Below are 25,364 nucleotides of genomic sequence, written 5' to 3'. Positions count from 1 at the left end.
TTTCAGAAGCGAATTGTCAAAATTTTACGTAGTGAATTCGGGGGGTTTACTCTCTGTTCTCACATTACTTTTGCAGATGTGAGCAGGATTTTTTTTTTTTCTGAGAAAAAAAGATCTTTGAAAGTCACAGTTATAGTGGAAAATACAAACCTGGACAGATTTTGTGATTCTTATGTAGACAACAAGTTGTTATGGCAAGAACAGAAAATTCTTCATAACAACTTACACTGTCTGGTCAGCAAAATCACTTTTTGTTGCATTTTTTTTTTAATAGGCTGAAGTACATGAAACACACCTCTAAACTTGCATCTTTAAAGTTTGGTCTTGTTCTCTTTTTTTTTTTTTTTTCTGCCTTCCCTTTATGGAAGGTACTCTGAGAGCATACTTGTAGTAGACATTAAGTTTTGTGTAGATGTGGTAAATTTTGTAGGGATGGATTAAAAAAAATTTTTTTTGGAAGTGTAATTCACGGGTAGTAAAGTATAATCAGAAGATGTTTAAAAATTTTCTTTTTCTTTTTGTTTTTGAGCATGGGGTAATAAAAACATTTTTCTACCTTTTTGAGCCCTTGAAGGTGGTATTTTTGTAAAATGGAGGCATTCATTTCAGTCACTCTTTTAAGTGCAGAGCATAGGACTCTACAGTGCTGGAGTCCTTTAATGGCTTCTGGTTAGCTTTTGGGTGGACTTCAAATGCTTAGTTTTGACCTGAAAAATTCTTGAATAGCTTGGGATTTACCTACCTAACAGAAAATGTGAAGCTTCCCATAATGTCCACAAGCAGGGACCCCAGGCAGTATTAAAATACACCTTCTTAGCCATGGGCAGGGCTCACAAAAAAAAAAAAAACACTTCCCTTTTTAAGCCTCCTCTCCCTGGATTCATCTGAACTTTCAGGGCTTTCTCCTCCTGAGCTCTTGATAAAGAGAGCACGGTGGTGTGGAGCATGGGCAGGGGATCTTTTTTTTTTTTTTTCTTTTTGGTGACTTTGTCCTTGTGTGAGCCCAGTGAGACAGGCACAGCGTGTTATGGGTGTGGGATTTCTGCTCTTGCAGTTTGAGTCGGCTTTGTAATCGGAATTTGTTTATTTTAAATCAGAAAACAGATGGAGGATGGGTGCAAAATTTAAACGTTATAAAATGTGAGGGTAACTTTTCATGTTTTGCAGAGGGAGAAAAATAGGTGGAAAAGTTCGAGTGGGGTTGATGCACTTAGCAGTACCGAGGTGTAGGATGCGCTTCTGGGGCGCTTCAGAGCAATTCTCTTCTGATGGGTGCTCTCTCAACTTGTTTTTGTATGCAAAATGGTTATCTGATGCAGGGTATGGAGGGGTATGTGGACTTAAATGCTAAGGGTGGAAATATAACAAATTCTATCTATATAATCTCCTGTTTTTGCATCTTTCCAAATCTGCAATACCAGTTTGTGTGTAGAAAGATGTATACATTTAGTTAAGAAGAAAATCTTGATGTTTGTAGTTGAATATTTTTAGTAACGCATTTTATTTGCCAAGTATAGGGTCAATATTAGGGTAAATGTTAAAATACTGAACGTGTAATGTTTAATGGCAATAAAAAAGCAGGGTAGAAAAAAGGTGCATTTCTTTCTACGTGTGTTGAAATCTGGAAAGGAAAATTGTATCCAGCTATAATGTGAGTTGTTATTTCACCCAAGTGTGTTCTCACAGCAGCTTGCACAAGAGAGGGTCACGGTGTAAAAGCCATCTCCTGTGCAGTGTAACCCCAGCAGCAACAGGCTTCCCCTGATGCCTGCCTCTTTGTGGTGCACTGGAGCCAGCATCACCTAAAACCGCCCTTTTGCCCATCTGAATGGGAAACTGCCTCTAACGGGCAAAATGAGGCATTTTGTATTGTTAATCAAGTTGAAATTTGGATTAGAGCATGGGTAACAAAATCCATCTGGCACTTTTTAGGTACAGGGCTAAGCATTGAAATGAAACAGTCCTGAAATGAAAGATCTTCAGGTGGGAAGGGCCTTATTCCATCTTATTTTTTTCTGGTGTCCTGATAGTGAAAGAGTGGCTGTTGTTTGAGAAATGTTTCAAACTGCATGTGTGTATCCTTAAAAACGTGTATATAGAAGAATATATTACCATAAAATCAGTTGCAGTTTAAGAGGAGACCTGCTAAAAATATCTGGAGAACTTATAAAAATAGTCCACTTTTTTTGCTAGTGTTGGTACACTTGAACACAATTGGAGCTGAATGTTCACTTTTGAAAGATTAACTTTCATGCTCAGCTGAACTTTAGGAACGCTATTTTAAAATATGTAGCCTACGCTGCATGTCTAATACATTTTTCCCCTTTGAAAATGGCAGGATTATATTGTTTTGGGAAATTGATTTCACAGGACCTGGACTTTTAAAATTTAAAAGTAAGTTTTCCCTCAAAAATGGAGCTTGCTGCGCCTTAACGGAGCCTTAAACGTTGTGGTGCAGGAATTAAAATTCCACTTGGAGCGAGCTCCGGTCTGCGTGAACAAAACCTCGTGCTGACAAAAACGTATCTTCAATTATTAGATGCGTTCGCAATTACTCATTTTCCCGAAGCTTCGTGTTAAACAGTGGTTAGGGGTGGAATAAAAAAACAAAGCATGCCGTTTGGATTTGGAGTGATCTGTTAAAGATGCAGCCTGTTTGCATCAAAGAGGGGCTCGTTTTTGAGGAAACAGCAGGGCGAGAGGGCTAGCGAAGGGGAGGGGGGTGGAAAACCCACCGAAGTGGAGCTGCGGCACATGGCTACTGCAGGCAGCTTTCATCCCGGGGCCTGATCCCGCGTGCTCGCTGCTCCTGCTCCCCCTGCCCTCGGAGGAAGTCCTCACCCCGCTGCCGAGAGGCTCTCGGGAAACCGAGTTTGCGAAAGTGCCCCAGCCTTGACAGGGAAACTGCGCAAAGAGCTAGCTCTTGGAAAGAAAAAGGCAGAAAGAAAGAAAAGGCAAAAGCTAGCTCTTGCAAAGAAAGCAGACGTGGGGTGGGGGGTGTTGAATGCGATGACCAACAGTAGTTTTAAAGCAGTTGCAGAAGAGATCCTCCAGAAATTTGGTTTTAGTGATAAAGCAGGCTATTTGGTTTGTACGCTTCTGGGGGATCCCTTATGTGATGGCGACCTCCTAGTTATCGTAGGAGAACAGTTCATTTCTTCCTCCCACTTCTAGAGTAAGAACTTCAAAACAGCGTGTCTTTATGGCAGTACTCGGAAACAATAACCTATGGGATGTTTGTTGAGGAATTTGGGCTGTAGTTTAGTCCAAGATAAGAGAAAACCCTTACAGCGTAAACCCTGCCTCTTCGCTTTTTCCTGTTGCAAATTTTGGTATAAACTCTTCACATGACTTTCCAGTGAAACCTTGACAGCAACCCCAGGCAGGTAACAGCTGGGGGGGGGATAAAATTTACTTGTCTGAGTTTTGGGATATAGTTTCCACTTTTTAAATATTTTTTTCCTAATCGCATCCTGGAAAGCGCGGGCTGCCACAGTGCTGGTTGGTCACAGATGGGAACGGCCATGCGTGATCCTTCCCACTGAGGCCACCGGGTACCTGGATGAGCCACGTTTTCCTTTGGAAAACTGTTACTGTGGTGTGCAGAGGCATCTTTTCTCTGGGGTCAGGCGAGAACTTTTCAACTCTGAAGTGTCTTTTCATGGTGCTGGGCGCAGGGGGTCCTGGCGCTGCGAGCCCTCGTGCAGCGAGCCTTGTCTTGGGTTACCTGAGCAGGTTCTGCGTGCGTGGGGAGCAGCACAGCTCCGTGATGGAGAGCTAAAACTGCCCTGCTGGTCAGCATGTGCTCCTCCTGACCCTAGCAGGAGAGCTGCGCTATCCCGGGGTTTGTTCCTGTCCTGACTGTGCAAACTTTGCAGCCACCCCGCAATTCGTCAGGCGGGATGCTTAGAAGAAATGCGTGTCCTGCAGGGATGCTAGCTATTTAAAACTGTGGAAATACGGGTTATCTTCCCATTTCGAGTACAGCCTCAGAGGCGGTAAGCGTGTAGGTTAACATGTGCTCTGTGGATTTACTAATGCTCAGCGGAGGAACTGGAGGTTTCTGTGATTCAGCATGCGTATGGGAGCTGGTTCTAATAACCTGTGCTAAATAAATGAGAAACGGACAGCTCTCAAAGCCCGAGCAGAGAGGTTTTTTTCTTTAGCACTGCACACTCAGCATTAAATTTCCTCTGAGTTTAATGCCGGTGCTCAGCAGCGGCGGTGTGAAACTCCTCTCGTGCTGCTAATGCTGCCGTCCAAAGATGCACCAGAATGCTTCTTGGTGCTGCAGTGTTTGTATTTTAGGATTAAGAGAAAATATTAATTTATCATAATCAAAGTAGGTAACCCTTCCTTTTTCTTGGTTTATTCATTAAATGCTAAGTTTGGTACTCAGTGGTCTGAGCCCTAATAGCAAACAGTGAAGTCCTGTTCTAATTATTAGTCCTGGTAACTATTTGGGTGCCTGTTTTGTTTGCCTTCACAAAGTGTTCACTTAAGCTAGGTTGCATACCTCTCTTTAGAAGACTTTTTTTTCCTCTTATGCTGTTGGGAGGGATTTTTTTTACAAAAGTGATTTTTACCTCCTCCTTCACCCTGGCTTCTTAAGCAAGAAATGACATTTGGTGGTGGTGTGTAAGCATGCCCCAAGTCCTGGGTTTGACATCGAGCTGCAAGCTTTTACCTGAAGCTGCAGGGTGTGCACACTTGATACAACTGGGCTTGATGACAATTGTTCAATTAACACAAGTCAGGGGCAAAATTATTCTTTCAGGTAAGTAGCACGTGCTTTACCCATGTAAGGGTGAAGTTACGCATTGCTCCTTGAAAGCAGTCATAGAATCTCAGAGAAAGATTTAGGAGATAATTTCAGAAGATGGATTTATTGTAATTCACGGAGCCTTCGAGCTTTAGGACTGAGTTAAAGATTGCCTTCCCTTTGTGTCGGACTAGCTTCAATAAAATTACAAAATTGCGTTCATTTGCCGTGCCTTCCCTTGCCTCTGCAGTAAACATTTGTGTGTGTGGCTTTTCCTCCCGGCCCTTGTGCTCGCCTCACCTGGTCCGCACGGTTCCCTCGGTACGACTGTTCCTGGTTTCGCACACGTTGGCTGAAGTTCAGCATCTTGGCTTGGAAGTGCCGCTGCTGAATGCGCGAGCGATCCCGCGCCGCACGTGCGCTCGTGTCAGCGGCGCTCCGCTCTGTGCAGCAGCTCTTCAAAATGGCTCTCCAAATAAAAGCTGTGTTATTGTGTTAACTTCGTAGCCACAAAGTGTTGGTGGAAATCGTGTGTGAAGCTCTTCCAGCAAGATCCTGTGTGCCAGGCTTCTGACTTGTCGCTGGGTGGGTCTCTTTGGGTGGTACCCTTTAAGAAGGCAGGGGGAAAAAAGGGAAAATAATAATAATAAAGGCAAGGCATGGAAAACTCTGTCCAGAACTTAGTCATGCCTCACCATGATGAAACCCTGCAAGTTCCTGAGGAAGAAGTGTTTTTGAAGCTGTTGGGGTTTCCTGGAGATGGTGTGTGTGTGCTACCTGCTGGGGTAAGTGCTGCCTGAAGGAGAGCTGTGGCTGGCTTGGGGGCAAAGAGGTGCCCTCACCAGCTGTTTCTCCCTCTAGCATCTAGCCCTGAACATCCCCTGCACCATGTGGGTGACATGCACGTGGTTTAAGAGGTACTGAAGCAGCTCTCAGAGGTCTGGGAGGAGGCAGGGCAAGGGGTGGCAGCTATGAGCCCCATGATAGCCCCAGCTCTGCTGGGTGCCCAGGGCTGTTCTGCTCTTCAGTCTGAGAGTGGATGGGTATCTGGTGCCAGCAGGGTTTGAAATGAGCTGAATTTTGGGGTGATGATGTGGGAAATGAATGAAGATGGCGTATAAATGCTGGTGTTAGCAGAAAGTGAGCAGTGACTCCGAAGGAAGGATGATTTCATTCTGTGGTTGAATCCTTATAACATCATAGCCCTCCTTATGCTGATTGTTTTTTTCTTTTGGTAACGGGGTATTTTTAGCTGCTGCTCTTCATTTCTTTTTAAAATGCTCTTAAATCCTCAGTTGCTTGGCATGTCTAGGTGCAGGTGGAGTGGCTGAATTTCAGAGCTCTGGGAGGGCTATTCCAGCTATGCTAGGCTGTGCTCTGGGTAAAAGCAACTAACTTAGGTGTCCTTGTCACTCCATCTGTACTGCAGGATTGTAGAAAAGATGCTAGTTACCACCTTGGTGTGACAGTAAGCTTGCAAATCTGTACACAAAGTAAATCTGAAACAATTAACTGCTAAATAATGTACTAAACGTGGTCAAAATTATCCTTGTTGTTCATATGAACTCTACTCCTACTCTTGACTTAGATATCTCAAAATGCCGCCTGTTTGAAAACAAGTCACTAGATGCACATAACCTTTATTAATGATGATACAGCTTGTGGGTTTATCTCTGAACAAGCTAGTTAGCTACAGCATGGTAGAGGCCTTTGCTTTCTCCAAATTTACAATGCTCAGTTAAATACAAAGTGAACTGAAATAGTGTAGCAGATAAACATTTAAACGATATAGATATAAAGTGCAGTCTTTGGGGCTGCAGAAGTGTAAACTCTATTTTTTGTTCTCTAATCATAAGTGTATTTTAAATCTACAGCGAAAAAAATCGGTGCTTACTGTGATCCTCGTCCTCACAGCAAGTGCTATTTTCTGTTTTCTGTGAAAAAGGAAATGGAAAATAATGGGGTTATTTAAAAGGTGATGGTGGCTGTCCTATGATTGCTTTTTATGCTACTTCCTAAAGTCATGGCAGATTTTATAGTGTTACAAAAGTAGGGAAAAAATGTTAAATATAAAGGTTACCACCAAAAACATGCTGACAAGTCTTATATACAAGTGCTTTTAAACGTAACTGTGCTGTTACAACATTTCACAATTTTACAATTTCTTTAAGAGGTTAAAATTTAACAGCTGAATTTCAGTTTTTGGCTTTTTTGGTTGGACAGAATGAGATGATACTCAGGCTTTGGTGAAGGTCTGGTATGAAAGTTCAGGGCTTGTTTTTGTGTAGTACACTATGTAAGCCCGTGTGTCCTAAACAGAGCTGCTGTGATGGGGGTGCATAAGATTGCTCTGGTGATCCTTAAAAGCGAGGTTTAATGAAGACACAATTCATAAGATTTTTGATCAAGTAAATATAAAAAGCGGCAAGAGACTTCATGTACAAGCTGTGATGTTTCAACTATACTATTATGAAACATTTACCATGATATACTGTTACTAGTGTAGATGTACTTAGAATGACCAAAATTAATGTCGTCTTTAAAAAAAAAAAAAAAAGCAGGGAGGGAATAAGCCATGTAGACCCATGTTCATAGAAAACTTAGTATGGGTATTATTTAATATGTCTTCAGAAGTTAAATTTCTCAATCAGAAAGGTACATTTTTCAGTAACGTGTCTTTGGTCTGAAGCTTAATCCATAAAATTGTGCACGTGTGCCAAGCGTGTATGCTCGTGTGTGCTGCACCCCAGCTGGAAGGCAGGCTGCTCTGCACCTTGGGGGAACGCGTCCTGGGGGGAGAGGGCACAGATCGAATGAGCATGGAACACTTGCAACAAAAGTGCAGGTATGAGATAAAATGATTTGGTGCTATTCTGTCCCCGCGGTTTTTATCTTTTGGGGCAGAATTCTTCAGAAAATATAACGTAAAAGCAAACAAACAAAAAACCACAATAGCATCTGAAAACCGTAAGGCTAATTGGTTTGGCTTTTTTGTCCTGCATCTGGTGACATTCAGCGTAAAAATGACAGAGCCAAATGGCAGAGTGGTCAATATCTATGACTTCTGGGTCTTGACAGGGCAAGCAGAAAGGAAGGGAAGAACATGTGGTGATGACAGGACGAAACCCACACGTTCTGTCACTCCCCTGGAGGTGTTACGTCTCGTGGACTTTGTCACTTAATCACTTTAAGGTTACGCAGAATTCCAGTTACTATTTCTTGTCGGTGTTCAGTTATTCCAGAGTGTGTTAGCTAGTAAAATAATTACTAGAGCATCAAAATGAGAGCTGATAGCTTTGCAATGCCTTACGTGCATTGATTTATACTTGAAAAGTTTCTGATTTTTTTTAAGAAAACTTTTCAGCTGTGTGAATAAGGTTTATTGCAGTGAATCCTCTGGGATGGAAGATCTTATTTATATTAAAGCAGTAATAATGGGAAATGTGTGGTGAATTTGACACTTCTGCTGTTCTAAGACTAGTGAAGGATAAATTCAACTAAATCTATTCCTGTTAGTTTGGTCCAGGGGATTTAATAGCAGCGGTTTCTCTTGCCATTCATTGCTTTTCAAACTTTTCTTGGCTTGACGAGAGATTGAAGGCTGGACACCAGTAATGAGGAATTAGATTTAAAACTTAAAAAATGAAAGGCAAATTAGTTTGTCCTTCTTAATATCCCTTTTGTGTCATGGAAGAAACTTGAAAATGCTAGTGAGCCTTTGCATTAGCCCCTGTTAGTTTATGTACTTGCTTAAAAACCTGCCTTAGCTGTGAGTTTTCACTATCTCCAGCTGTAGCAGGTAAGCCTTGTGGAGTTAGGCGGTGCTCTCTGCAGCGCTAGTGCTTCAGCCTTGTAATTCTCGGGTCCCGGAGGAATCTTAATTTACTGAGAGAACTTGGGGGATTGGATGCTGCTTTGGGCCATTTTTCGTAGACTAGCCTGAGAGAGGCAACAGACAGGATTTTCTTTAAAAAGCCCATGTGTGGGGTGAAATGGTGCGGCAGCAGAGAGTTGTGCACCTGGATGTGTCCCTGAGCTCCCTGAATACCTAAAACCTCTTAGGTTAAGCTCTAGGGCATACCTGGAAGGTCTAAAACAGGTATTTAATAGCAAAAATAGTGAGTATTTCTCCTATTCAGCGAGTTTACCAGCTGCATACTGAGTAGTAAAAGAGGAGCACCTCTTGTTATTTTATTTCAAGCCTTCTGTAACCTCCCTAGACCAGAACTGAACTGGAATGGTTAATCTGAAGCATACACTGACCTTAACCTGTGTATCAACACCCTCTGCTTGAACCTGACCTGAAAAAGGCTGAAATGGGTTACACTTGGTTTGTACTGGTGATGTAAGGAATCTGGAAGGCATTTCCAGTATTCTCCACAAATACTGTCTCATGGTTGAGCAAATTGGTGCTGGCAATAGGACGACCACAGAGTTTGGCTACGAACGCTGCTAATTTTGTTCAGATACATTAATCTGGGAAGGATGAATCACTGAGCTATTGTTAAGACGAGATGTAATCTGGTGCCCTACCTCCCCTCCCAAAAAAGTTGCCAACGCTTCCACATCGTTCATGAAATCTGTGTCACTTACTCCACCGAAACGTGTGCCATTGTTGGACACCTGAAGGAGACGGGTGGAAGAAGGTGTGTGGCTGAAAGCGCTGGGAGGGCTGTCCAGCAGCCACTTCGTGGAACAAAGTCTTGTTGGTTTCCAAATTCCCCAAGTCTTGCTGCCCTTTTTTCCTTTAGAAATGGCTCTGTAATACCCTACGCAATTTCTTTCTCCCTCTTGGCATTTTAAAAGGAGCTCAACTCATTGAAAGTTAAACAACAAGCTCTTTTCCCTGGGCAGAGCTCCCCAGCCTGGAGCGTGGCCGTATATTGCAGGGACACCACGTGCAAACTTCAGGCTTGCAGCTGAAGTAAAACTCTGTGATAAGTCTGTGATGGAAATATTGGCTGCTTCAGCTAGCAGCCCTATGGACACCAGGAAAATAGGTTAGGGGGTAGAAAGAGCCTGTGGCTGTTCTGATGGCTGAGGGGAAGGGGGTGGAGGAGAGGGGACACTGTGTTCTGGCATTAAGGGATTATTGATATAGTTTGCGTAGGGTAGTTATTGGCCAATCTTTCAGGTGTTTAGGAGCACTTCTACATTTCAAGATATTTTTGGTCCTTCATATGCATCCCGAGTGTTTTCAGTGTTATCCGCGTCCCAGTTAATCGCAAATTAGCGGTGGGGTGGCAGAAAAAATGGCAAGTGACCGTAGCCCTAAAACGGCAGGTCAGGAAAGTCAGCTCAGTAATAAGTGTTTGAGGGATATGGACCCCTGCTCTAAGAGGGAAGGAGAAACTCTGGCATTTAAGCAAAACAGAAAGGAAGGAACCCCTTACCCCCTCCTCCTTTCAGTTTCTCCAAAGGCTTTGGAGAAGGGAGAGAAGGCTCAAACTGGTGGAAGCCGCCAAGCTAAAGGTAGATAAATTTTTTTCCTACTGCAAGGTATTGGTGTTTCCTATTAATTTTTGAGCAGTGCTTAGTTCTTTAATTAAAGAACAAAGGTCTTAACAGCCTTCAGTCATTAACAACACCTGGAAAATGATTTTTTTCCAAACGAGACATTCAGCAGTAATGTGGTAATGGCAGAATCTCCAGAATTCTCTCTTAAAAACGTCTTTAAGGACCACTCGTGGGAATATACAAATAACGAATGTAAGCTTTTAGTCTAATTAGTGGCGTGAACAATTGTCAAAACAAAATTCTGAAGCAAATGGTTGTGGGTGAAAGCCTACTCTCTGGTTTATCCATGCAAGTGCAGTGGTTGATTTACCTACTCTGTATGTCGTGACGTGGATGTGCTGGTGTTAAGTCTTCTGGTTGTGCTTCCTGGGGTATTTTCTGTCCACAACTATCCAGCCTCTTCTACGTGTTGGGATGAGTTGCCCCGAAATGGGAGCTGAGCACAGTGTCTGGCTGTTTGGCCGGTGGCTTCAGAGCGCCGAGCTGCGCAGCCAGCTCCGGTTGCTCCTTCTGGTGGAAAGCAGTAAGCAAAGGAGATGTTTTGCAGATGCTGGGAGGAAATTTGATCATCAGCACAGAGGAATCTGTGAGGTAATCCAAGAGGCAGATTTTCGTGTAGAGTGCCTAGATAACACGCCTCTCCAAAGCTGCTGCCTCACTGGGTTGTGTGCACGAGATGGGACGGGTGGCTGGGTCCAACCATTATGTCTTGCATGAGCTTTGAGGGGAAAAAGTTGAAATACTATTTTTAAAAAAGTTTATTTTGAGTGGTAGAATAGAGCTTTTAAATTCCAGGTGTGATGAAATTGTGAGGCAACACCAAGTGAAGCATTGCTGCAGTTTGCCTGTGGGTCAGGGCTCAGCCAAGCTTTGTCTGCTGGGTTGCTGAGTTGGGTCTGAAATGGAGCAATAACATTTCTTCTTCACGTATTCCACTGTCCTGATCAGAGTGTTTTTTAAAAAAAGCACAAAAAAATGAAACAGATAACAAACAAACACATAGAAAGAGGTGTGTTTAAAAAAAACAACACAAAAAGAGGTGATGTTTGTTAACAAAGCAGGTATCTGAAACCATCTTCCTTTCTTAGACAGGTAAGGTGTTAAGATGAACTCTGTTTCCCAAGCTAATGGCTAGATTTGATAAAATACAGTAACAGTGTCACCAGTGTGCCTCCTAGGATGCACTAGAAATTAATTACCTCTAACAGAAGTGATATACAAACCTCTGTTTGTCACTTTACTGAGTGTTTTGAACAGAAATTCAGTATACCTACTTTTTAAGCAAGGACTGTGACCTCTTCCTCTAGTATTTATCAAAACTGCTTGTTAGAAATTAAAAAAAAAAGATTCTATATTTACATTATACCACGATTATGTATGTAATATACAGTACGTATAATACACCTACAGATACTTTTGTATATGTTTAAAATTGGGCTTGGAAGCTTTATTCAGATGGACTTCTGCGGTAGGGGCTTTCAGGAATCAAACCCGAACGACTTGAAAGGGCTGCAAAGCTTGCCAAAAGCAACGGAGCTTCGCTGAGAAGCCAGGCGCAGGCTGCAGCACCTCTTACAGGACAAGCTGTTCAGTGCCTTCATCTGCTGCTCTGCCTGTGTTTGCTACGGAGAATATGATAAGCAGAACCCCCCACACCTCTCCCCCATATTGTGACTAAAACAAACTGCTTCTGTTTGTTTTCCCCAACCACACCAATACGATAGGACTCTTTATTTTGTCCTGTAAACCAGCTTTTCCTTTTGCACCGGTAAAGCACTAAAAACGTTGATTCATTCTGGTGTGATCAAGCATTAGCTGCCTGAAGCAACCTGAGGGGGACAAACTAATCAAAAGTGTGGTTGGGGGGTGGCTTTTTGTTTGGGGTTTTTCTTGCCTGTTTGCGGGGTAGACACTGGGACACCTCTTTCCCTTCCCTCAGAAATCCAGTTTATTAGCAGCAGTTTTCTATTTGGGTAAGGGAGTCCCCAGCCTTGTTCCCGTGCCTGTTTGCACGGGGGCTTTTTGCCCAGGTTTAGCTTTGTGGTGTGGAGGACTGACGGTGCTGGGTGCTGCTTGATCCTGGGGTGCTCTGCAGCTGCACCCTTGTCGTAGCGTGCCAGGGCTTTCCCAGGTAACTGGTCCGGCAGCACCTACCTAGAAGGGATGAAATGATGAAATGAACAAGCTCTCCTTCCCCGCACGTTCCTCAGAGCAGAGAGGGGAGACCATTTACTTTCCATCCCGTAGGTATTGAGTTCAAACAATTGAATGGACTAGCGCTGTCGATGTGCACTTGATGTGATTTCAGACCCGTTTAACTCTTATTCCACAGAAGTGTTTCTCAAAAGGAGCTGTGTGCTTTTTTTTGAAGGCATTAATGATGCAGGTAGCTAACAGTGCTGCTGAAATGAAATCAGGTATTACATGGGGTTAGTGGTAAAAAATGGGAACTGAGGGAAAAATCCTCCCCCGCCCCCCGGGGGGGGGGGGGCGCCCCCCAAGGATGCTGAGAAGGGTCTGTGGTGAGCCTGGGCACAATGACCATGTGGAAATGCAGCTGCTTTGATACCTGTGTGCTTCTCTCTGAGACAGGGAAATTTTGAGACCTCCGAGACTTAAAAATTACTCTTTTTAAAAAATAGGGACTGAGCAAAAGCATGATACTTCATTGGTTTTTGCTCTATAGTTGTACTTCTACTGATTTGTAACAATTATTATCCCTGGAGGGGAGAGGGGTCTTTTGTACACCCTGAGTGCATAAAGGACTGTCCAGTAGGATTTTGACAGGCTGAGGGGGCGGGGGGGAAAGTGTATGGGGGAACAGAAAAAGGAGAGTACATGTAAAAGAATGCTGAAACTGTGAGCTCCCCCCCATTTCCCCTAAGAAGTGCTTAGTATTGTCTCAAGTATGTGGAGAGTTCTTAGGTCATGGGTGTTGATGGGTGTCTGCGGGCACACTTTGTGTGTTCACATACAGGAGATTGTGTCCAGGGTGTGCTAAGGTGGTACCTCATCCACTTCACGTTGCTTCACGTTTTCTGTCTCTGCACACACAGTTGTTCTACACGCTTTGTGCCTGAGGTACCTTAAGCAGTGGCTTGAGGTAACTGAACCCAGGTACCTACTTAGTAGCTGGAAAGTAAATTCTTGGCCAATAATTGATTTTGGACGCCTCAGAAAGCAGGGAAGTCTGTTTGCTTTCCTAATAAGAGACCTTTGGGGCATCTTTGAAAAAGGGAAACAAGTGGGAATATCTGTTCCCATGCTGTGAACTATAGATAGCTTTCAGAAACCTTCAAGTGCTACAGAGCATAAGCATCATTTGCCAAGACTTTTTTTCGGTTGACAGCTATTTGCAATGCCTAGCTGGGGTGGATGGGATGAAATAAAAAACCTGCTTAAAGTGGGGAAGGTGCATACACATGAGTCACCTAGATGAGAGATGCTGGCAGTGTTTTACGAAGGATTTATTAAGACTTCAGATGATACAGTTATTAAATGAAAATCTTGTAGTAAAATACCTTTGTGGAATTTGAAAAGACTGCTTCGGGTCTCACGTGCCTGGTGTGACTGCAAGTAGTTCTCTGAAGTAGCAAAACTGAGAGAACTAAGAACAAAGCACCCTCTGCAGGCTCGTGCTGCCTGGGGTGTGATAACTATGGAAGCTTTCCTTGTACCGAACTGAAGAGAGCAGGGTTAGGAGGAAGATGGGAAGCACCCGAAATCACTGATGTTGTCTGAGATGAAGGGTATTTCCAGGAAGGTGCCTCCGTGCTCCTCTTTCCTTTCCCTGTTTATCCCGTGGAGTTCTTTTCCTGTGCTTTCCGAAGTCAGAGACCATCCTCGCGGAGGCAGTTGCCAATCCAGTAAATTCAGCGTGACCGCCTTTGTCCCTCGCTCCTTGCTCTTTCAGTTTGGGCTGTTTCTGGAGGAAGCCGAGTGCCGATGCCCGTCGGGTTCCCGTGCAGGGAGGAGCAGCCCGCCCTGCGGCAGCAATACCTGGTCCCGGGGGCTTGTGCTAGTCCCAGGGGGCTTGTGCTGGCCCTGGGAGGCAGCATGGTTTGCAGATGCACCTCTGCTGCTTTAATCTGCTCCTTCCTGGGAAAAGGGCGGAGGGGGAGAGGGATTACCTAGATGTACACACAGCTCGGAGTCTTAACCACGTGGATTTTTTCATGGGAGCTGATAGTAGTAACCAAAATGGAGAAGTCTCAGAGGTGCCTGTGATCTTTTATTTGACACTGGCGTAACTCCTCTGACCACGCAGAGCTCTGTTTCTGTTCTCCCCCCGTTGCTAGTTGTGCTGTAGCAGCAGCGCGGACACTTTAAACTTGTCACGTGCATCCACAGCCACGGGGCTGAAATCCCGTGCGCTGGGCAAGGAGCTAAAATCGCTTGTGGTGCAGCCAGGCATCTGCTTGTGGTGTCCATAGCCTCGGAGGAAGGGGCTCACATAGCCATCCCGGTGTTTTTACAGCGACCTCTCAGCCTCGTACAATAGGTGTCTCACTATTGCCACAAATCGAGGTGCACAGCAGCACTGTGCCCGCTCTGCTTCCCGTTCCCTTTCGCTCTCTGCAAGCAGGGTGGAGGAGCCAGCAGCTTAAGGTGGCGTTTCTTTCATGATTCTCCCCCTTCCTTCTCCTCCCTTTCGGGATACCCAAGTTATTTCTGTGCCATAAGTGCCACTTGGCAGTTTTAAACTGCACCAAAAGCTTTGGTCCTTCGATGCCATGTGGAAAACAAGAAAACCCCCAAAGCTATGAGGGACCTAAACCAAGCTAAGAAGGCAGAGAGACTGCTTCCTAAGTCTCTGGTCCGTCCTTCGGATGCTGAGCGGGCAGGGAGATGCTGGGGCTTCCTTTCCCAAGGGAAATGCAGGGTGTGCAGAGCTGGGGCATGCACAGGACGTGTCCCGTTCCTGTCCCTGGGCTCCCAGCCCCTTCAGCGGGTGGCACCACTGGCTGCACAGCCCTCATGAATTTTAATGGTCATCTACGAGGGACTGCCGGCGTGACACCATTGGAGGCGCCCTGAATAGCGCATTGACTGCCAATTTTGTGGTTTGGGATTTTTCGGCATTACGCTTTCCCAGTGTTTGTAAGGTTGAATGAATTGTGTCCCCCCCCCTTTTCTTTTGTTCTGCTTCGGGACCAAACTTCCAAGCTTCAGGTTGCTGTGTGAGATTACCTTGATGTTTCAGAGAAGTGTATCACTGATTTAGCGTGGCTGTTTCGTAGTGGTTTCTCCAGCTGAGATTCCAGTGTAAGGAAGCTTTTTGCAACTCTTTTCCCCCCCTCTTTCACCGTGGAGCAGCTTCTGCCTCTGCTTTATGGGAAATGACAGCTTAAAAGGGGCTATGTGATCTGGGTTTGTGCCTATTTATACGATTGTGATCAAACGCTGAAATGAGCTCTTGCCTGAGTGGGGCTGAGAGCAGCCAGCAAGCACCGCACCACTGAGACCTGCTTGGCCGCTCTGGAGAAAGCGCCTTTCCTGTGGGATCTCCCAGGCACCAGAGCATTTGGGGTAAAATCTACCTGGAAAGGGAAATCTGGGAAAGCAGCTCAGTGAGCAGGGAGCTGGAGCTGCACCCTGAGCGAAGCCTTTGGAGGAGAGCGCTTCAAGATGTAAAAACCACTCCCTGCAGGGCTGCGTGTGTGGGTGGCGGTGCGAAGGGAAGGAAGGAGTGCGTTTTAAAAGGAGCTGAGGGGGAAAACGAAAGCTTTTGGGTTTATTGCTACTCAGGAATGTCTCAAACTTGCTCCGTCACAAGACTCTACTGGCCTGTGTACGAGTAACAAACTTCTGGTGTAGAAGGCCCTTAAAACGTGCGGGGTTTCTTCTGGGTGAGGTCAGCACTGAGCAATTAAAGCACCAAGGAAAACGTGGCTGAACGAGAGACTCCTGTTTCAGCTGTTCTGGTGACCCAAAATGTGTTTATGGCCCTGGAAGCGATGTCACCCCGTGCTGTCCCCTCTCCAGGCCCGACGGACCCGGGCAGCAGTACCTGGGCCCAGCTGAAGCCCGGTTAATCCGCACATTCTTGCGAGTCCCGAGGGGTTTGCGGCATCTCCGGCATTTATTTGTTCTCTCCCTTTGGGGGAAGGGAGCAGACAAAGGACTTGGCTGTGAAGGCAGCCAGCACGCTGCCAGGCTCTGCAGTAGCACTTCAAAGTGGAGATTTTGTTTGCTAGATAAGTGAAAACCGATATAAATTTGGGGTGAAAATACAATGAATTTGCTGATTCTTCCCTCCCCCTCTTTGCCCTCCAACCAGAGACAAAGAGTATCAGATGTGTTAAAATCCAGCCTGTTGTTAGGCTAATGGGAAGCTTAGCATCAGAGTAAATGTATTTATTAAGCTCCTAATCCCTTCCTTAAAGGCTGTGGAATCCTGAAGGATCTTCTGGATGAATTAAAATTAAATAAAAATAAAAACAATAATAAACTTGTGTGTGGAGGAGAACCCAGTATAGATGCAAGGGATTACCCGGTTATAATGGGGAGAGTTGGGTACTGAAGACCCTAAAGCTGAAACAGAAATAGTCCTCAAAAAAGTGGAGACTCCATGAAATATAGCAGCTGTCAAACACGAAGCATGTGCTCCTGTAACAGCTCTTTGGGCTTGCAGTGGTTTTGACCTGACATTCCCCCTGGTGATCTGTTTTTTTGTTGTGTGCTTGGTTTTGCCTCTCTTAGTAGAAAATGCTTATATGTGGACACTGCCATGTGTAGCCTACCTTGTATTTTTTTAACGGTGTCCTTTGATTTTTTTTTTTCCAGGAGTCGGAAACTTCAGATCAGAAACATCCCGCCTCACTTGCAGTGGGAGGTAGGAAATTACTTTAAAAATTAAGACGTTCGTGTTTAAAATGGTGTTTCTGTTTCTCACTTTACCCCCAAGACTCTTCCCCTTCCCCCACCTTTCACTTGCTGTGCACACACCACCCATTCTTTTCTGGGGAAAAATCCTTTGGAAGAGGGAACAATAGAGCCTTCTAAGCAATTCAGATAACTGCCTTCATTTCTGTGCTCCGAGTTAACCATAAAAAATGTTGAAATGGATTCTTTGGTGAACGCTGACTTCCTGATGCAGTCACTCGCTTTGACTGAAAGCTTGTCCATTTCAGACCTTGCTGGTGTATGGGCTCAGTAATCTTAAGATTTAAAGATTTAAGTCTTCAGATTTAAATACTTGGCCAAAACCTTTACAAAAGCAAACAATTAATACAGATTTTTTTTTCTTCCCCCCCCATCTTTTGCTCCTTTTTAGTGAGCATTACAGCAAATTTACTCATACTGTTACAGTTAGGGACTCTCCCCGATACATTGTGTACTTGCTGTTAATGCTCTGCAAAATGGTGTTATAATTCTTACATTAAGTGCGCTACTGTGAGAAGAGATAATCTTTTTTTTTTTAGTGCCTTGTATGTGTTTAAAACATTGGCTTACCACTACTATGATGATGTGAAATCATCCTTTCACCTGAGGGATCTTGGTGGGCAGAGGGATTGAGGTTAAAGTGCTGCTAGCGTTCTCCTCTTGGTCTGCCTACTTCATCTGACTTTGCCTGCTGCTACCTCTTCATTTACATCATTATCTGATTGTCTCCTAGTTTAGAAGAAATATGGAGTTATTATTTGGCCAACCTAGGCTGTTAAACCAGGAGGTTTCTGCAGGGTATCAGCAAATACCACCTGTCACTGCTGAAGTCTGTCCCTCTGTGTGCTGTCAGTATAAGTGTTTCCTCTGCACTTACTGAACCTTTTGCTCCCCTCAGTTGAGCCATATCCATTTGATCCATTTTTATGTGAAATTCATAGCTACTTTTTTTTGTCGTGCCCTTGGCACCAGCTATTAACGCCTTGGGAAGAGGGGTAATAGAAATGGTTGATGGTGACTGGTTTGAGGATTAGTTTATTTTTTTTTTATATAAACTTCAAGTAGCCTCTGAGGGCTTTGGGTAGGGGTGAGTATCAGAGCAGGGGCATATGGTTCAGAAAAAGGGGAATAAATGATGTAAGCACAGGGCAAAGAACATCAAAAGGCGTTCACCTGCTTGGCCCTTCTTGCATGTAGCTGTTAGTGCTAGTATGTTACAGGTTTCTACCCTGTTTTCCCTCTGCTTCCTGATTTGTGAATTTCCCTTTTCTTGTCTATTGCTACAGTTTTTGGTGGTGACCTCTGGTTCCACCACAGGGATGGTCCCTCTGCTCCACCTATTCAAAACACTGTAGCTTCCTAAAGTTACAAAGCCAGAGTTAAGATTATCCATCCTGACACCACCCTGACTGTGCCTGGGTGTCCTGAAGCTGCTTCTACAGACCTGGGCCTTTGGAATTTAGAGGGATTATGCCCCAGGGTAACCTGTACAACGCTTTTGCATTTCCTAACAACATCAGGGCTGCTTGCCAAGTACAGGTTGTCCACAAACTTCCTGAAGCTTTGCTTTGTAAGTGCTGGAGGTCTGTTGCTTCTGCACTGAGCAGGTAAGTTTACAGGTTCTCTAAGAAGTACTACTGACAAAATATGGCAGCTGGTGATTAAGCTCATCAGAGAATTGTCTTACATCAAGCTTTCCTTGGGTTCTGGTACCTTTTGGTGCTGAAGGACCTTGCCAAAACTTCTCCTGAGCACTGTAAGAAAGCTTTGGATGGTTCCTCCTAAAAGCAAGTCTTTCCTACAGCCAGTTACTTGGTAGGAAGTGTAAGTTTGTGCGTACAGAGAGGGGCTTACATTGGAGTGACATTCCTGCCTAACATTTTCTGAGAGGGTGGTGTGTGTGTGTGTGGCAGCTGGAGCAATTTCACTTAAACTGTTTCTTATAGTCCCTCTGTGCCAATCTGCTTTTTTCATCACTCCTTTGTTAATTGCTTGAATCAAGACTGACTTCTTCTAATGGGTGTGAACTCCTTAAAGCCAAGCTAGAAACAACCGATGAGAGAGGTCTCTGGGTTAGTTCGGTCTGTCAGCCCTCCTGTATGTTCAGTGGTGAAACACAAAACATGCTCATTACCCTGCAACACCTTTCTTTTTGTGGTGACATAGAGATATATGAAATGGACTGAAGAAAAATTAATGTTCTTGGGATAACTTGTTCTAGTGTAATCATCGTTACGAAGGTTACCTTGCCATTCTGTGCAGAAGCATTGGCTTAAGCTCTACTGAATTATGTCTTGTTTTCTTCTTCATGGAAGACACACATGGAAAGCCTACAGCTGTGGGCCTACCAGTCATGGTGTGTGCCTTCAGTTCAGCACCTCCTGGCTCTGCTCACTGTCCACTTGTCATGCGGTGCTATCTGTTAGTCCTGGGCCTTGTAGGACTGGAACCAGCGAGGCTCTGTGAGCACACAACAGAGCGATCCTTGACTTATACCAAAAAAAGAATCTCCCACAGAACTACTTATAAGGAGGACCCCCCTAGTGTTCTTAAATGCAGCTCCTTGGGTTCAGAGAAGGCAGGTTCTTACCGGCGGCCTGGAATAGTGGGGAGGGCACTGGTGTTGAGAGAGAGAGAGAGAGAGAGAGAATACTGAACTTTAGCGTTAAGAAAAGCTTGACTTCCCTTGGGAAGAGAGTGGTTATCCTGAAGACTCATGTAAGACTTTATTTGACCCATAAAATTATTCCAAAGAGAAAACAGTGGGTGTAAATGGCCAGGGAGTATCAAGCATTTATTAATAAGACTTTTCATAAACCAGATGCACAGATTCCTAGATTGACTATGCATTTTTCTGGATGTCTTCTTGGGGAAAAACATGCCAGCTAGTTTTCTCCTATGCATAGGTTGATCAAGTTCCTGAATAAAATACTTTTACAGCCAGGCATAGCAAGTGGATTTGTGTTCACTTCTCCTGTGTAAGGTTAGGTTCGCTGTGTACTTATCAGACCATTGTGGTGTAAGTAAAAGAGGTAAGATAACCCTTTTAGAGCATGTTCAGGGTGAAGTGGCAGAAGAAAGGCAGATAATGACCTGCTGTAATCTGATGAGTTGCTACATTTAAACAAGACCACAATGTTTTACCATGAAGAGCTTGTTCTTAAAGTGCAGCTATAAAAGATAATATTCTGATCTACTTCAAGGCATTTAAGGCTAAATTTGCAGAAAACTTGACTGGTAATTAATTTGAACTTCAGAAGAGGATTTTTGGCAAGGTCCCGCAAGGTTTCTGTACCTGGGGACTGGATATTTTTATACTCTTTGTCCAGCCAGGAGAGACTGGAGGTGGAGGCAAGGCAGCATCTGTGTGAACTAAACTGAGTGCTCGCCCCAGACTGAGGCTGGAGTATGGACTGCGATCTGTGAGCATGTTCTCTACTTATCCAGGAGGTCACTTGCATTTTTCCCTTCCCTCACTGGCCTTTTTGGGTTTGAGGACTCTGGGACAACACCTGTGATCTTCTCTGGAATACACCTTCTTCATTTTATTCTGGTCGCATATGAAGTGTGCAGAAGTTACTTTACCAATCGAGTAATCAGAAGGACATGTGCAGTAACAGATTTTATATTTTAAATAAAGCAAAGTTTCACTTGTTGAGATTGTTTGGAGGAGTAAAACCACAATTAGTGCACATCTTTTAGTGACAGTGGGCGGGTATAATTTTTTCCCCTTCTCTCTCTCCTTATCAAATACAAAGATTGGATGCTAAGAACTGAGGCAAGAGGAGACATTGCCATGCTGCTTCTTCCTGTTCTCCACACATACCATCTTGTCTCCCTCATTGGAAACAAGCATCCTGGCCTTACGGTCTCTGCAGAAAACTTAAAAGCTGTGTTACCCTTTTCTGAACTGTGTTCTCTTGCACTACAATGTACTGTTTTGAGTCTTAATTCGTAATCACAATTTCTATCTTAGCTTGTGAGCATTCCGTGCTGGAGGTGTATTTATAAGACAATGATATGCCCTCCAGAAAGAGGTCTAGGTGCAGAGATTTAAAACTGAAGTATCCACACTTTGTTCCTGATGGATTCAACATGATGGGAATCTGAGTAGGGTTCTTTTCCTGAGAAGGAACCATTATGTGAACTCTTTAAAGCATTTTTAAATGAGCTTTTTCAGTGTAGAAGCTGCTTCAAGAAATCTACTTTCCAAATATTTTTTCCATGTTTAGTGAATCGAGAGCTAGAGAACAGATTTTCAGAACACAGATGGTGTAAGAAGCAGCACTTGCTGGCTCAGCGGGAAGGTAGCTGTTGAAGAGTTCTCACTTATCTTCTGCAGGCTTATTTCCTTATCGGTTTGTTTGGAGCAGATAAACAGATACAGTGTTGATGAACTCTGTAATAAAAAAAGGTAGACTAAAAGCCCAGCCTGTGGAGTGTGAACCTGTTGAGTGAGCGGAGAAGCAAGGAAAACATTATGAGTGTGTATTTCTGGCTTTGCTGTGAGACTTGCAGGTTGCTTTTGGGGATAGGAATGTGTGGGAAGGGAGGTCTGAGTTAACTCCTCCAAAGGTAAAAGTTTGTTACTAACCACGGTTTGCTTTTCCTCGCTCTTCCATGGAAATGAAAAAACAGTCTTAGCTCTTTTGAGACCTCTGATGCTTTTGATTCTCTCTGCAGAAGTAGTAACAGAGGAGGATTTCTGGATGAGAGTTGCAGTGTGAGTACACGTTTTGCATTGAGATTTGGCAGTGCAAGAAGAGTGGAGATAGCACAAACCTATTTGCATATACTGTAAGACAGCATTCAGCTTCTTTAAAAGAAGTGAGACTGGTTGTGATTGAGAGGACAAGTTGGTATATCTTACAGTGCATATACTACTTCTCCTGGTGATCTGTAGTAGTTATTACTTAGATCAAAACTGCTGAGCTGTGTCAAGATTTTCGGTTTGCTTTATTTGGTGTGTGGTGGCTTTTTTAGTTCTGTGATTTTTGTCATAGAAATGTAGTGTAAAAACTAACTTGCTGAATGGTACCTGCTCATGATGCAGCTTATTCTAGATTACTAAGGATATGAAGAAGGGACAGGTGAGGAAATTTGTGTTTTAAGAAAAAAGAAAAAAAAAATTGCAATTAAGACTGAATAAGAATTATACAAAGCAGATACTTCTCATAAAGCAAGATGTAAAGGGAAGGTGCAGGAATAGGCTGAGCTACACGAAGAATCAACAGTAAAGAGGTTTTAAATATACTGAAATATGATCTTTTACCTCAAGCCTTCTCCGAGCATCCAAGCCATAAAAATAATACATAACTATAAAAATGCTAGTAGTATGCTAAGCACGCACAAATAACTTTTATCTGCTGCTGCTGTCTAGGTGCAGGAATCTCTGGTAGGGATCCTTGTTTTCTGTTCCCTCCTCAGCATGCTCCATCAGGCACTGAGCTGTGTAACTCTTGCCTGTTGCTACCAGTCCTGCTCTGTGGGAGAATGGAGAATACATTATTCTGTTCTCTGCAGCAGTCCTTTACATGCTTGGAGGTCTGTAATGTGCAGAGAGGGGTGAGGAGAGTTGAAGCTCTTTCAGTCTCTTCTCAGGATTCCTGTTTCTAGGGATTCCTGTTTCTAGGCAATCTGTTGTTCATTGACAGTCTTCAGGAGATGTCCCGTGAAGCTTCTCCAGAGTAGCTTCTATACTTTAAGATCACTTTGAGTTCTTGCTTTGTCCTGTTATATTTGCACTCCATTTCAGCCTGATGTTGTCTTCAGGTTTAATACATGTATACCTGATGCAACACTGGATGTGGAAATTAAACAGCTTTCTAGTTGGACAGTAGACCGGTAGTGAGTATTATCTGATTACAAGGTCAACATCTCACCTGCTGTTGTAGTGTTGGTATTTATCTTGGAGTCTGCTGTGGGGTTACAATGTTGAGAGCCTTCTGAAAAGGTCTGTGGCTTGTGCCATGCATGTGCAGCTTAATTTTGTTATAATGTGAAGCTAGGAAGATTTACCAAGAATTACACATTCAAACAAACATTGATCATGATGTTGGTCATTGCCTATTTGCTTTTCCTCTTTGTATTAGACTTTTATCTTAAATAATGTGACCTAGTTTCCACCTTCTTCCCTGCTTCTTGTGATCTGTTTATGTACCACATGCTCTTGTTCTTGTGCCATTTTGGAGAGCACTACTGGCAGCCTGTCCAGTGACTCCTCTAAATAGGTGTTCACAGCTGCATTGTCTCCCCAGCTGATGCCTGAGATACTGAGCTCCATTGCCCCTCACCTCTGTGCTTTGGATGGTTCAGCTACATTGCAAAAAGCTTCATCGAAGTGATGGATCTTGCTTTTCTTGGTGGTGGTGTAATCACCACCCTTTGGGACTCTGCATTGAGGAAGCCAGTTTAGCCAGGGTTTGCTGTAGCCCTAACTGCAGGGGAGCTACTGGTGCAGGGGAGAACACTGGCAGGAGGGGATGGGACCAGTGGTGCCTGTTCTTGTTGTATTTGGGGAGAGGAGAAGGAAGCTCCTTCCCCAAGACTGATGCAACTTTAAGGCAGGTTGTCCGTGTTGCCTGTAGTAACAGTTCTCATGGTTAAAGGTTCAACAGCTCTGCTCCCTCCCAGTCTGAGAGCCCACAGCTGGGCAGGTCTGTGTCCTCCCCCAGCAGCCCCTAGGACACGATGCACAGCCCCTGGCTGCCTCCTGGCCTTGCGTCTGGACCTCTGCAACGCGGTGGCATTCCTGCTCTCCTGCCAAAAGGAAAAGATGGTCTTCCCTCATTTCTGCTACCTGGCCAGGGCCCCGTAGTTGGCTTTAACTATTCTGCCTGAGCTGTGCATGTTTCCTATCCTCTAGTGGGGCTTAGCAGCAGGTGAGGCAACCTGATACAGGGAAGTGACCACCTCTGCGGCAGACCACCCGGCTCAGCACTTAAGTCAACATACAGGCTTACGCCGGTGGGTTTTAATTGCCTGGCTTAATTACGGGGAGTGATATTTACAGGTATATGTGAGGTAATAAACACCTTTTGCAGGTGTTTAAAATGCAGGGTGTGGGAGCGAAGGTCTCTGGGTAAGCACGTAATGAGCATATTTCTCACTTGAAGTGACTTATTCATGCGAGTGTTCACTACAGCAGTGCTGATAATTTGCTTGGAGTTGTAATCAAGGGGAAAGATACAGAGGAAGTCTTCACCTTTTAGAAGTGGACTCTGGATTTCTGCTCAAAATACCCAACTTTTTTTTTTACATAAATAAGACCCTGATTTATTTTTTTTAAAGTAGTTGATAGTGATGCTCCTGTCAAACATCTGCCCCCATTTTAGAGTTAATGTTCCAGCTGCTGCTACTGGGGATGCATTGCTGTGCTTTTATTATACTTGTAGGGTTAGAAAACTAGTGTTTTCTTTATTTCTTACACAACCAATACAAATTAGAAATAAGTTCCGGGTGAGGTCAGGGCTCTGCTCTGCAAAAATCTGTTTTCATGCCCAATTTTGATTTTCTAGGGCACAGGAAGGCATAACTTCTGATCCCTCAACTTGCCAGAAATATTCTAATACTTAGAACAGTTGTTAGTGTGCAAGAATTCTGGCAATGTCACCATGGGATTGCTTGGCAATGTTAGAACAGTGTATTGTTCCCAAGCCTAGAATAATATGGTTTACTTGTGTATTGGGTTTTTTTGGATGCTCATTTCATTATGTTTAGTATATGGAACTAACAGTGATTCCAAAAACTTGAGAAGCCTAAAAATACACACAGCTTGCTTGGCTCAAGGCATTTCTTGTGAAACAAACCATCAGATTTTACCTTTCTAGAACTGCCAATAAAAAATATAGAAGCATAGAATGTTTTGTGTTGGAAAGGACCCTGAAGATCCACCCCTCCTGCCGTGGGCAAGGACACCTTTCACTAGATCAGGTTGTCCCTGTGAAGTTGTTTGTTCAAAGGCTCAGTTGCCAAAGTCTTGCATCTCTTAGCTATAATTTTCACTAAAGGAGTCACTTTAATCATTGTGCAACCTCTTGATCCAGTGTTGCGATGTGCAATGTGTACTTTGATGGAATTATAAAACCGTTCAGGTTGGAAGGGACCCCAGGAGGTTTGTAGTTCAACTTTCTGCTCAAAGCAAGCCTGTACTGAGTTGTGTTTATGTTGTGTTTAGGGTTTTATCCAGCCTTGGAAACCT

At 44.0% G+C, this 25,364-nt stretch overlaps 1 protein-coding gene across 2 annotated transcripts in view; it reads left to right on the top strand.

Moving 5' to 3' along the window:
• Nucleotides 1-25,364, top strand: part of IGF2BP3 (insulin like growth factor 2 mRNA binding protein 3) — a 110,143-nt gene that overhangs the window by 5,938 nt on the left and 78,841 nt on the right. For both annotated transcript variants that reach the window (XM_035317511.1, XM_035317512.1), the window contains exon 4: nucleotides 17,066-17,114. In XM_035317511.1, coding sequence (XP_035173402.1) covers nucleotides 17,066-17,114 — 49 coding nt within the window. The remainder of the gene's footprint in view (nucleotides 1-17,065; nucleotides 17,115-25,364) is intronic.

This window comes from Oxyura jamaicensis, chromosome 2 (assembly GCF_011077185.1).
Source record: "Oxyura jamaicensis isolate SHBP4307 breed ruddy duck chromosome 2, BPBGC_Ojam_1.0, whole genome shotgun sequence".
Classification (NCBI taxonomy): domain Eukaryota; kingdom Metazoa; phylum Chordata; class Aves; order Anseriformes; family Anatidae; genus Oxyura; species Oxyura jamaicensis.
The sequence above is the reverse complement of the archived record's forward strand: the minus strand, read 5'-3'. Positions and strand labels throughout refer to the sequence as shown.